General features: G+C 43.7%; 1 protein-coding gene across 2 annotated transcripts; it reads right to left on the bottom strand.

Moving 5' to 3' along the window:
• Window positions 1–3,281: 3,281 nt before the first annotated feature.
• LOC104931422 (hypothetical protein) lies at window positions 3,282–11,452 on the bottom strand. Of its 2 annotated transcripts, none has more exons than XM_027291471.1 (3): window positions 9,582–11,452; window positions 7,786–8,436; window positions 3,282–3,890 (listed from the first exon to the last, which is right to left on the bottom strand). In XM_027291471.1, the coding sequence occupies exons 1-2, from the start codon at window positions 10,599–10,601 to the stop codon at window positions 7,891–7,893; spliced, it is 1,566 nt and encodes a 521-aa protein (XP_027147272.1). In that variant the 5' UTR covers window positions 10,602–11,452; the 3' UTR covers window positions 3,282–3,890; window positions 7,786–7,890. The 2 variants fall into 2 exon arrangements, with proteins under 2 accessions (XP_027147272.1, XP_010744724.3); XM_010746422.3 differs by having other exon boundaries at window positions 3,282–3,893; window positions 9,582–11,451.
• Between the last annotated feature and the right edge of the window lie 2,028 nt (window positions 11,453–13,480).

Genomic DNA, 13,480 nt, shown 5'->3' with positions numbered 1-13,480 from the left:
TTCAACAAACACAATCCAGCGTACAGGTAGGTAAGGTGAGGAGGGGATGGGGGGTTTTTTTGCCATATGCCTGCAGCCTACACTGGACATACTGTGGCAAGGAGAGACATTTTCCGGATGCATCTGCACGTAGGTGGGCAGTGTTTGGAGAGGTTACTAAGGCCAGGGTTTGGTATTTGCAGGTCATATTCCAACAAAGCTCGGGCCACGTGAGAGCCGGCGAGCACGTAACAGAGGAACTTGCTCAGGCTAAATGAGAGCATCTTGACAGGTTAGTTTAGGCAGAGAGCAGAGAAATTCCTCAGCAGTTCTGTCATCCCGTTGAGATTAAGAACAGCGCTGAGGTCAGCCGTAGAGCGTCGAGGGCGCGTAGGGGCAGACACACTGGGCTACTTCCTCAGCCGTGGGGTTACTTACACAACCGGTGTTGTAAACTCTGTGTGAAAACTGCATTGTGTGCCGGGACAAAACATGAAATGAATTATGTTTCTCTTTCATGCTGGGTGGTATTGTCACTTGGGTGGTATTTGTAGGGATCGTCTTAATGCAAGCTCTTCAGCTCTGCACACACTCGTGTTCATTGTTTTAGTTGCTTTGTTCTCTTTAAAACACCCGAAGGGAAACACACCATTCATAATACACAATGTAAAACTGTTTTGGTAGAAAGTTTCTCATTTTGTGGCAACAAACAATAAAAATTTATTCCAGTTAACGGTGAATTGTGCTTGTTTTACTTGGACTTTTCTGTTAAAACTGAACTTTTCTACCCTAAGATTTTAAATCATTATGACGCGATTGTAATCTTTTTTTACTGACTTATAATCAGGTGAATAATGTCTGCTCTTGCACCATGTAACTTTTTGCTCCGGGTATGATCACCTGTGAGAAGTACGTAACTTTTTACGGCACAAAGTCACACACAGCTAACTATTTCACAAATTTTGGTAAAAACTGGATCATATTTTATTTTTTAAGTTTCCAGATGCAGTTGCTGTTAGCTAAGTAAGCTGCTCGGACTGTGAGCTCACCACGGGCGTCTTGGACCACCAGGAAGAAGAGGTTTTCACGTCTGCTGACAGGCAAGCAGGTAGGCAATGTAACCGGGCTCAGCAGCCTCTATGGACGTAACTACAGAGGTGGAAAGACCGAAGAGGACGTTGACGGAGGAAGCTAAGAAGAGAAAATGAGAGAGAGTAAATCTGTGGAATGACTTTAGTCATTGGCGAGAGCTTGGTGAAATAAAAGGCTAAAATATTGAGTTTTTGAGCAGTAATCAAGTAATTTAATCATAACAAATACACGTGTGCAGCTGTCTATATTTACCACGGCGGTTTCACACTCTAAAACTGTTAAATCACAAAAATACCAACCTATTATTTACGGTATTTTCTAGTTCTTAGTAAAGTAAAGTATTATATAGTATAAACTTATTTAAGCTCATAGACAATGATGTACACATACACAGCAGTGACTATGACTTTAAAGGAGCAGTGTTTGGGATTTAGTGCCGTCTAGTGGTGTAGTTGTGAATTGCAACCCTCTCGTTTTACCATATCTACAATAAGCTATATAATGGTATGGTTAATTTATTACTAGTTTCTATTTAACATATTTTGAAGTAACGCAGCAATATATCAATATTTTATATAATGTAGTTTAATTTTTATGTAATCAGCTGAACCATGTCATCACCTCCCTAACTGACTGTGTTTTAGCACCTGGCTGTTGTTCGTGTCATAGTCTCTGAGACTGCAGCTGTTCTGCACACTGTACTTTTTCCAATCCAGAACCTAAGTGGACCAGGAAACAGTACTGAACAGAACACCTCTCACATTAACAGCATCGACCTACTATTTTTAGGCAGATGAGACAAACGTGAGGTGCCAATACTGTGAGCTGGTGTTGTTCTTGGTCAAAATCTCTGTCTGACATTCCAGAGTCACTCCACTATTTACAAAGCCGGCAAGGCCAACGGCTCAGTCGGTGTGCTTTCTGTCTGACAAGATTCATAGCCTTAGACGGCGGGCCAAGACGTGGCCTTTCTCAAAGCCCACCAGGTTTTAGGTGCGGCAGATAATATCGGAGAGGCATGCAGACCTTTGAGTCAGATTGCAAGGATTGATGGTTGTTTTTTGGGACTTGGTATTCACACAGCGTGGTAACCATGAGACACTTGTTTTAAAAGTTAGATTCTAGTCAAATAGAAGAGTTGAAAGAAAGGTCTTTTGAAAAACAGACTTTTATCTCACTGCCAGAACAGACCTCTCCTGTGAATAGCAAGAAGAGTGTATCTGGAGGATGGAAAATAGTCTGACACAGTTCATGACTAAGCTATTAAGGTATTTAGTCATTGTTCGGGGAAGAAAACTTGGTGAACTTATGATTCATTACTCCAGTGTTGAAACAAGTAATCAATAGAAAAAAACAACACTTTTTTATCATTTGAGCTTAAAGTCACAATCACACTGAAGTTAAATGATCATGTTTCATGTTTGTGACAACACGTATGTCTGCAGCTTTGGACCAAATGTCTTGAGTTTCGTGTCTGTTATAACCTGCATGCATGCAGTGGCAGTGCTGGACAGTAAGAGGGCAGCGTCCTCAGGGGTAGCTGCTGGATTTGGCTCTGGTGTGAGGTATTTGGTGTCACACTGAACTCTGGAAAAGTATGATTAGTATTTATCACTATTTCCTGATAAAAAAGGGACGTATTAACAGATATTAATCTTAATTGCAGGCCTAGTTTATCATCAAAACAAGAAAAAAAAACATTTGAATGTTTCTCTCTCTGGCACTTGACCTCGCCCATCTATGTAACCTTCAGCAGCTTATCACAACCTCACCTCTCGCTCGACCATACAGCACAATTACTGTACACCGCTACAGGCTTGGCAGACACAGACAGCCAGTGACAAAGTGGCCGCGGCAGTAAACAGTTTGCGTGCGTCACCCTCCATCTGTCTGCATGTGGGATGTTTTGTGAGGTGGATGGATTGTAGTAGATGTCAAGAGAGGGAAGCGGTGCGCTCTGACAGCAGCAAGAGCTCCTGAGAGCAAAGTGGTGAAAGTCTCAGACAAGATTTAAACAAACAGAGACACAGACGTTGGCCTGACTGGACCTGGATGCAGCAGCGGGCGTCCTGACAGAATAAGGCCATGAGAGATCACACACTGCCATCTCCAGTTCAGCCTAAGAAGTATTTCTAAGACTTCCACAACCATTTGGGATCCTTCTATCAGACACTGTGAATGCATAAATCATTTTCCAGACTCGGGGGCGATGAAATGCTGGCGTCATTTATTTTATTTCATATTCCAAAGTAGGACATTCAGCGGTCAATGCAACGATCTCTGGAGTTCGGAAATTGAGACATCAGATTGATTTGTGTGAGAAAAGTGCAGCAGAATTTATTGTATTGCGATTTAATCCCAACTTTCCTTCCTCCTTTTTTTTTCTGACCTACTGTAACAACCATGTATCTGTGAGACGAACAGTCTAAACTCTCTATATGGAAACTATCTGTACAACAGTTCAAATGATATAAATCTTAATATAGCATACATTAGGTTAGGTAGTATCCAAACTGGTGTAAGCTGCCTGAAAATAGATTTCTTTGCCATAAAAAATAGTACAAATAAATTAAAGATACTTCTATGTTTCTATGTGTGGTTGTTGAGTAGCAGTTCACAGTTTATCCCTCTCATTATTTGCCACTACATCACCGGTGAACAGCAGAAAGCTTGACTGCCACTCCTCCATGCTTCTGTGCCTGTGTGACATCCGTTCGCTGGGTTGACTCTTTGGGGGAGTTTTCCCTTTGGAAATACCCCCATCTTCAGGCGATGCTCTGTTTCCACCGGCTGACAGCTTGTCTCAGTGGCATCAGCTCCTGCTGGAAACGTAAAAAAGGAAGACAACAAAACTTAAATTCAGCAGCTTAGCACACTCAGACTCACTGCTTCCCCCTCCCCAATCAAACATCGCACGTACAAACTGTGCTTCCTCTGAAAGCTCTTCTTCTCGCGACGTCATTGACAAATCCAAAAGAACTACTGCGTTAGTCTGTACTGTACTGAAAGTGAAGCGGCGTGTTTGTCCTTGTGAGTCATGTTGCCGCGCTTGTGGAGGAGCAGTGTAAACCAGCTTTTATTGTTTTGTCTGTAAGAGCTGTGCGCGAGTGTGTGTGTGTTTGTTCATGTACTTCTGTCATTGTGAAGATCAGTGTCAGTTTTAGACCTTGGGAGAGAAGACTTTTAAGGTCTTTGCAAGTGAAATATATTTGTAATTACGACCCGATTAACCCAGAAGTCTAAAAGATGAGCTGTATGTCAATTCGTGCTGGTTGTGCAGATAAAACACAAAGCATATGAACACACTGTGTGAATACAAGCTGGAGATGAGTGGAAAAACAGATAAAACTATAAAAAAAATAAGTTAAATTACAAGAATAGACACATACAGTCATGAAATATTAGACTCTCAGTGCACTAACATGTTTATTTACATCAGGAACAGACTTAAAAGCAGTACTATTTGAATTAAACATAGATATATTTAAGGATGTGCACCATAAAAGTGCAACATGAACTGATTTCAACACAGGACTCATTATCGTTTGAGTTCATCCAAGTAAATAAATAAACAAACCACACACACACACACACACACACACACACACACACACACACACCTGGGCTGTTTGGGTCCCTGCGGGTCTGGGACTGGCGGACAGAGCAGTTGCCCAGTTTTCCAGGTTAGTAATCCAGCCTGATTCTGACAGAAATGTCCAGATTTATAATCATCTTTTTAAACCTGTCTTTGTTATTTTCCCCCTGGGTTACACAGAAATCTTGTTTTAAGCTGATTGGTTTTATTTTATTTATTTACGGGCACTCGGGTGGGTAGTAACACACAAGAACATGAGTAAAAAGTCGTCTTTTTAAGGAATAAGCGCTTTATCTTTTGTCCTTTTTTTGAGACAGTAATCTATTCATCACAACTAGTCTTCTTTAAATGTGGGGGTTGAGTGTCGGGGGGTGGTGATGCGTGATAACGGAGTCCCTTTCCACATCTGGCAACACTTTTTATACCAAAGTACAGTACAGGATGAAGCTTTTGTCTCCTGAAACACAGTGATCTCTTCTAACTTCACATGAACATTTAAGGCACTTTAAATCTTTAAACTAACATTAGCTATGTATTATAATAACTTATTTTTTAGCTCTTACATAACGTTTAATTACATTTACAGGGTTTTTTTTTCTCATTTTTGTCATGAGAGTAATTATACTTCATTACACATTAGCTAATGCTTATCCTATTACAACCATCAATAAAATATTAGAATAAATGAAGGGCTGTGTGAGGATTAAGACTCTTTAAGAGGTTTTGGAACGTATTATGTCAGTGAGGATTAAAGTGCAGTTTATCTCTCTTTGAGTTATATAAGAACACGGTCTTGTGATTATTATAATTAATTCCTTTTATTTTTTTATCCATGTTAAGGGCAGCACAGTGGTGCAGTGGTTAGCACTGTCCCCTCACAGTATGAAGGTCCCTGGTTCAAACCTCGGAGTCTCTCTCCGGGTACTCCGGCTTCCTCCCACTGTCCGAAGACATGCACTTAACGGGTTAATTGGTGACTCTAAATTGGCCCGTAGGTGTGATGTGAGTGTAAATCTCTGTGTGCCCTGTGATGAACTGGCGACTTGGTCAGGATGTGCCCCATCTCGTGTCCTAAATCAGCTGGGATAGGTTAAGGATAAGCGGTTACGGAAAATGGATGAATGTCCAGACTTTTGTCCCGTGTTGTTTTGGACGTAATCACGCTCCCCATGATGACTAACAACCACATCAGAGGAAGCTAATGGGAATCCATTGAACACAAAACAAAAGGAGTGTTTGATGTAAGACTCAGTTTTAGGGTAAATGTCAGATTAGTTAGATCAGATTACTAAGGGTCAGGGTTTGCAGCAGAACAATGAGGGTCCTCTCAAGCTTAGAAGTATAAATGTGTGTTGAGTTTTAGACCTTGAAAGTACAGTAAGTCTCTCTCTGAGTCGTGTAGGAACACAGTCTTGTGAGGATTTTATTCATTCCTTTTATTTCCGAGGAAACAAATGTGAATCCTTTGACAACAACAAAACAAAAAGGGGGGTGTTTGGAGAGATTGGTGTAAGTACTCGGTCTTAGGTTTAAGGTCAGATTAGTTAGATTAGATTAGGTTTGCAGAAGAACAATGGTATAACAGAGTCCCCACGAGCATAGTGTATATGTGTTTGTGTGTGTGGGTATGGCTGCACAAAATCTGTCTGTGCTAGCCCTTTTAACATTGAACCTGCTCTGGGTGACTAATTCGGATGATTCAGGCCTTTAAAATGTCAACAGCATCTGTGCTTGTGAGAGACTGTGAAAGTGAAAATAAAGGACGGCGTTCAACAGAAAGGCTACATCACACTTACAACTAATTAAACGTTTATCTCACGATGAAAATGAAAGCACTTTTTTGACACCCCCAACCCCCTCCTCCCCGTTCATTGGCTGCCAGCCTCGACCTAAAGCTGCAGCCTCTCTCTCTCTCTTTCTGCAGCACAATGTGGAGAGCTGCTTTGCTGTGCAGCGGTGCTTATGTTTATATGGACGTCACAAATATACCAAGAGTTTGCCTCACTCCGTTCTGGCACGTGGCCAAGAAGGTTTTATGATTAAAACCAGATTGCGCTTGCCCAACACGGAGAGGCCAGAAAAATAGATTGCAGTTACGCATAGTCTGCACAAGAGGGAAGTGCAGAAACATGCACGTCTGCCTCTGCAGCATCCGTAAAGGTGGGCTTTTAATCTGCGTGTGCTTAATGTTTAATGTGTCGCGTTTTCCCCTCTGCTGGAGGGAATTTTTCACAGATGTCATCTTGTTATTAAGTCTGCTTCTAGTTCACAGTCAGTAATGATACATCTGACTGTGGCACAAGAAGAAAGGTTTAGTTCTTCCTCATCAAACCTCCCCCCATCTCTCGCAGTAAATCATGACAATCCTGAGTCAGAGCTATGATCATCCTGTAAATATAATGACGCCTCTTTTGTGTCACATGATTGGAGTCAAGTGGTTGTGGGGTCTTCCTTAGCCAGAAACATCTGAGCTTCTTGCCAAGTCTAAGTGGTGACTGAAGTTGCACTGTAAAAAGAAGCAAGCCCTGAGATTTTTAAACTCCTGTCTGAGTTTAGATGCAAGAAAATATCCAAATGAGATGAGTTTTAAAGCTGCTTAACTAAAAGTTATTTCCACTGTTGTGTATTAAAACGTTAAGAAATATGTAATAACAAATGGAAAATCAGACAAATCAAGAAATCTCCTCCAAAAAAAAAGTTGAATTTTACTCCTGCAAGTGAGATTTTCTCACCCCGCTGGCTGATTCTGACCACATGTGTAACCAAACCTGAAGAATAAACACTCGTTTCCTTCGTTTTCCCTTTGCCAAGACAGACACATTTTGCAGTGTAGCGAAGACTGGGAAATCATGTGACATCAACAAAAGCAGACACATTACGCCCCCTCCCCTCCTCCTCCACCGCCGCCACCGCCGCCCACACACAGACATCACACACACACACACACACACATCAAACGCCACATAAACCCTTTTTTGTAGTAGGGAGGAACACTGCTATTCATTTACTGACTTTGAAAACTACGCTGCCAGTAAACACAGCGAACGTCATCAGCTGTGAGCACTGACAGAAACATCAACACGGTAAAAGGAAAAACGTCCTGTTGTATCTGAACTTACCATGAGTTGTTCCCCTGCCTGGTCCCACTCTGACCTCCACTCGCTGCAGCGGGGTCTCATGTTTCAGGCCCCCATGGCACTGGGGCAGACCACCCCCCTCCTCCTTCACACCATGCTGGTGTTCAGGCGGCCTCTCCCGGGGTAGGCAGGGGTCCTCACAGGCTTTGGAGGCAGGTACGGGCCCTTCCCACATCGCCCGTTTTGAGGGTACAGAGGAGGTTTCTGAGTCCTTAAATTGGAGGTGCTGTTGCCAATAATGACCTTAGGGTCTAGGCTCTGTGGATGGGCCTCCGGATGAGTTTGCCCAATGTGGTTGGAGTCTCTGTGGGGATACTGATGAGGCAGGTGACCGTTCACGCCTGGCCTCTCGTGGTTGACGTCCTTAATGTGGACGGGCGGGATGAAGTGGCTGGTTTTGACGACTGACGCCATGTGAACGGGGGAGGGAGAGTTAGTTCTTAAAATGATGCGGTCTTCATCGATGTGCTGCAGCGCCTGGACCGGAGCAGTTTTATGATTGGGCAGCGGGGCCACCCTTAGGTCACCTGGATGAATCGGGCCTTGAAAGTTACTGGACGGCCCTTGAGTGATGCAGGGCACCTCCTCACTGAAGTCGATACTGGCTGTGAGACGATCGATCTGCTCGACCACCTGAATGACAATAAAGAGAGTTGGTACTCGTCCAAACTGCAGTTGTGGAAAGAAATGACGTGACTGAAGAACAGTACTTGCTTATTTCCATTTAATTCTACCTTGTACTACAGTTCAGAGGGGAAATACACTCAACTATATGTCTCTGACAGCTACAATCATCAGTTAATGTTTCAGATTTTGGTCTAGTTGGGGCACCTTGCTACATTTTAGATGAGTTGTTCCACCAAAGAGACATTTTTCTTATTATTATCAAAGAGGTAAAACTCACAAAAAGTGTATAAACAGAGATTAGAGCTCAAACATCTGTACATCATCTCACACACCTCAGATTTATCTTGTGACCATTTGAATGGACCCTGACACCATGACTGGGAACACTAACCGAATATAAAATATCTACTGTGCTGTATCTAACAGCATAGCTCCACTTCAACCAGATGTGATGATGTCATGTGTGATTAAATATCAGTAACGGGGGAATTTTTCATGAATGAGAACTTTAATTACTTTGATTTAAAAGCAGGACTTCTACTTAGTATGGTCTATTTTAATTGTTCCTAAGTAAAAGTAATCTGAGTACTTCTTTCAGCACTGCCGGATTGTATTTATAACCACAAGTGTGTCTCTGACTGAAGCAATGATCATCAATTTAAACATCAAAGCTGGTTTATCTTGATGTTTCTCACAGTCGTGGAGATTTTTTTTTTTATCTGTAACGTCTCACTTCACTACAGCGGTGTGAATCAATGCTATCTCACAGCTGCATGCAAAATGGAATACTGTAAGAGCAAGGTATAATTTAGTAACGGTTTCAAGCCAGACTTTTTAATGTGCTCACCGGAACGCTGCCAATTTTTGGCAAAAAAGGTCAGAGCAAATTGTTCTCAATCACGGCTTCAGAAAAAGATGATGAGTGAGTCACAAACAATGCAGTCAGCATGCATGGACACACACACACACAAGTATTGATATGCACTCAGGAACATGCACCCACAAGATACGCAACCTGTGTCAAACTGAGCTTTGTGTGAATCATTTCAAATGTCACAATATCCGAGGGAGCGCCCGATAAAAGGCTGCACCTGACGCAGACCTTCGTGTTTAGACCACGCACAAACATCTTTAATGATAGACCCTCCTACCTCTTTCATCTCCACGTGAACTTGCTTCAAACCCCCCAACACATCCTCCAGATCTGTCACCACTTGTCTGATTTGATCCCTCACCAAATCCTGCCTCCTCTTCTGCTTCACCACCTCCGCGCCCTGCCGAAGGTGCTGGTCGTTGGCTGTCGGTGCTTTGGAGGGCTCTAGGCTGGTGATGCCAGAGGGAGGGGCGCAGGGCCCCTTCTGTCTGCTTTGATTCAAGTGTTTTTGTGGGACTTCAGTGGGGAAGAAACCTTTGTGAGAGCCGTCGCGTCCGTTACAGCCCTCCTCTGATCCACCCTTCAGTCTGCCCCGGTCCTGATGACTATCTCTTTCCTCCCCTCCCTCAAAGAACACAGGCCTCGGTCCACAGTGGCCGTTCGGCTTGTGTGAATGACTTAGATGTGAACTGTGCTGGTCCAAATGAAAGTTCTCAGCGGTGCATCCGCATGCTTCCTCCTCCTCGTCCACAGAGACATACCTGACAGTCTTCCTGTGCTTGTACCCTTGACCTTTGACCTGAAGATGGGGTAGAGGATGTGGTATTCCGGCGTTAAAGGGGTGTGCCCTGGTGTCGCTGCGCACCACACAGCCACACTGTTCTCTGACAGACGGGTAGTGTCTCACCCCAGGCTCCGGCGGGTAGCTCCACTGGGCAGGGTTCAATTCCCAGGGGTAAGCTTGGCTCAAGTCATCTGACTGACTGTAAGGGCCGGGCCCTACGAACACAGGCCTCCTCTGTGGGCTGCGATGACCGCTTCTCTCTACCCTGTCCACTACGAAGGCGCTCCCTCCTACATCTTTAACCTGAGGAGCCTGGATGTCTCTCCTGCAGTCCAGAGATGGGCGGTCTGTCTGCCTGGCTGATGCTGGTTGGTATCCCGGCCCACCGTGATGGCCGTACGATGGCTGCTGCTCATAGTGGACGCAGTGTTGGCAGGGGCAGGGGTTGGAGTTGGTGTTGATGTGCTGAAGAAATCGGTGGTGTCCCGTTGTTTGTGCGCCTTCTGTGTACATGTCCAAAGAAGTCCAGAGGCTTGTGTGGAAAACGCCTTAGAAAACAACTGGTTTCCTCCCGTCCCTGCTCTCTCTAGCCCAGTCATTCACTCGCTCTGTTTTCCTCATCTGTGTCTTCCCACAAGAAAACTTTTCTTCAGCTCTTTTCTTTTTTTTTTTCCTCCTCCTCTACCCAAGACTTCTCCCTCCCCTTCCTTCCTGTCTGTTGTTTCCCCTTCTACTTCTTCTTTTTCTTCTTCTTCTTCTTTCTTCTTCCTCTTCTTCTCCTCCTGTAGTTGTTAACCTCTGCGCCCTGTCCTTTTCTTTCCTGTGAACCTTCTTTCTCCTACTTCTGCTAACTTTTTCTCCACTCCTTCTTCTTCTTCTTCTTCCTCACCCTGTAGCCCTCTCTCTCCTACACGGGGCCCCTCTCCACCTCCCTCCCTCTCTGTCTCTCTTTCTACCTCTCCCGCCTCGTTGTTCTGTCTCATTTGCTGCTGCAAGCTCCTAGTCTCTCTCTCTCTCTCTCTCTCTCTCTCTTTCTCTCTCTCTCTCTGGCTGTGTATTTCCCGTTTCCTCCCCTCCCCTCTCCCGCTCTCCTCTCCTTTCTCCACCTCTTACTCTCGTCTCTTGCCTCTGGTATATTCTCTCACATAGTCGTCTGTACCTGAATTTATGAATCCCTCCTCTCCCCTCCACCTAAAATCCAGCCGCCCCGTGAGGCTCCTCCGGTAAAGGACTCCATATGTGGTTTCTGTCTTCTCAAGAGAGTGCCTAAAAAGAGTCCGAGCTCCGGTGCTAGAGCTCATTAGTCCAACTAAAGCCTTTGCACTCTGCAATTAAACACTGCCTGGGATTCCTTGGCTGAAGACTGAGAGAGGAGGGGAGGGCAGGGGAGGAGAGAAGCACTGGGGGAGGTGGGGTTTCTAACATACACAGACGAGGGAGTAGACAGCATTCTGAGTCAAGGAGACAGAGTCACTGCCTTTGTACGAGGAGAGCATTTTTTCACCGTTCTGTATCTGCTTTTTTCTCCCTCTTTCCCCGCCAATCCCTTCCCCTCTTTGTCCTTCGCCTCTCCTGTCATTCCCACTCTGTCATTGTCTCGCTTCAAGTGATTACACCTCAACAGTTGAGCGAAACTCCACTTTGCTGAGGCAAGCAAGTACATTATAGTAAGCACTGTATTGTAAAAGTATGCACTCTTCTTTCCTGTCAGGTCCACACAATAGTGTTTGAAAGACACTTTGAACGGCTCACCGTCAAGAAAAAGTCACACCGTGTGTCCAAGCCATGTTAAATCATCGTGCTTTTCACTATAAAATCACTATAGATGAACATAATCTCCAGATAAAAGGAACAAAAAAAACTCAAAATTAGAAAAGCAGGATGAGCAATCAAAGATCTCTCTCGCTCTCTCTTTCCAAAATAGAATAACTCGCCTCGTGTTGCAGCTCTTAATCCACATCTACGGAGGACAGCTCTGCGTTTATTTTCAAAGAAAATAACTGGAGCTTGGAAAACAATGGGTTGTTAATAGAAAAGAGAGAGGGGGGAAAAAACTACTGAGAAAAACAGCTAAAGGAGGATGAAGAGAGATTCATCCATCCCAGCAGGAGGATGAGCAGTCCAGTACCAGCTGCTGGGAAACATTGTTGTTATAAATGAAACACAGCTGGAGTGACTTTACGTTAACGTACATATATATATATATATAGTCTCACAGGAGGGAGAGGATGTGCACATCTGAGTGAATGTTGCAGCAAAGGTTGGTACAAAGTGTTTAATGTACACTGAAGGTGGGAGATGTGGATAAAATCCTCGATAGTGATATTATTGTAGTAGATTGTGATAATAGTAACTGTGAAATAGAGTTAAACCTACAATCTAATGCATTTTTTGGCCACTTGGGGGCAGTGGAAACAAGCTGTGAACACAACACTAACATATTACTAACTTAGAGAGCTGATACAGTTAACCTGCCAGCAAACGGCGGCTTATTTACATATTTGAAACACATGGAGCAACATTCAATTTCATTCATTTATTTGGAGTCTGTGGACTGTTTTGTTTTGCTCTGTTTTGGTCTCCACCAACTCCATCCGTTACCTGCTAAATGCTCCACTCCGTTCACCAGCAGTTTGGTGCTGTACAGTCTGATTTTAGAGCCAGTAAGAGTGAAGCAAAAAACAGTTGTTGACCATTGAGGCAGTTTAAAACATGGATAAAATCTCTGTGATGTCACCCCCAGGTTTCTGAAGAGGTTTCCTTGGTGGCTCTGGTCGTCACCATCTTCAACAGTCTGGTGGGCAAAGATGTGGACCGCGAGTTGAGCTGAGGCGGGCTCAAACAAGCCACCCACTTGTGGATCAAAGCAGCTGTGCTCTTAATCCTGCATAACTTTAAGCCTTAATATAATGTGAACAGGTGAGTTGTATATAAATTCACCCTCAGTACAGTTGTCATGAACGGGGAAATTAGCTACAGAGACCAAAACAGTTTTTTGTACCAGGCTGTAAACATGTTTATTTCTGCTGTGAAGTTGGACATTTGAACATGGGGACTTATGGAGACTGACTCACTTCTGGAGCCAGCCTCAAGTGGACGTTTGAGGAACTGCAGTTTTTGTCACTTCATTTCACAGCCATGGTGGTTGAGGCTCGCATTAAACCAAAACAATGAGCTGAAAGTTACTAAAACACAGCAGAGTTGGGTGATCATGTTATCTATTGTTAATTAATTAAAAATACTGATAACTGCCAGTGAATTAAATAAATCATCACACTAACCTCACAATAATGTAATATTTAAAGGGACTGAATCACAGTACGGGTATAAACCACTGACATTGACAGTTTCTATATATATTGGTGACCTCTAATGCTCAATCATCTTTATAA

The sequence above is a fragment of the Larimichthys crocea genome, chromosome II (assembly GCF_000972845.2).
Source record: "Larimichthys crocea isolate SSNF chromosome II, L_crocea_2.0, whole genome shotgun sequence".
Classification (NCBI taxonomy): Eukaryota; Metazoa; Chordata; class Actinopteri; family Sciaenidae; genus Larimichthys; species Larimichthys crocea.
Note: the sequence above shows the minus strand (reverse complement) of the source record. Positions and strands in the feature narration are given on the sequence as shown.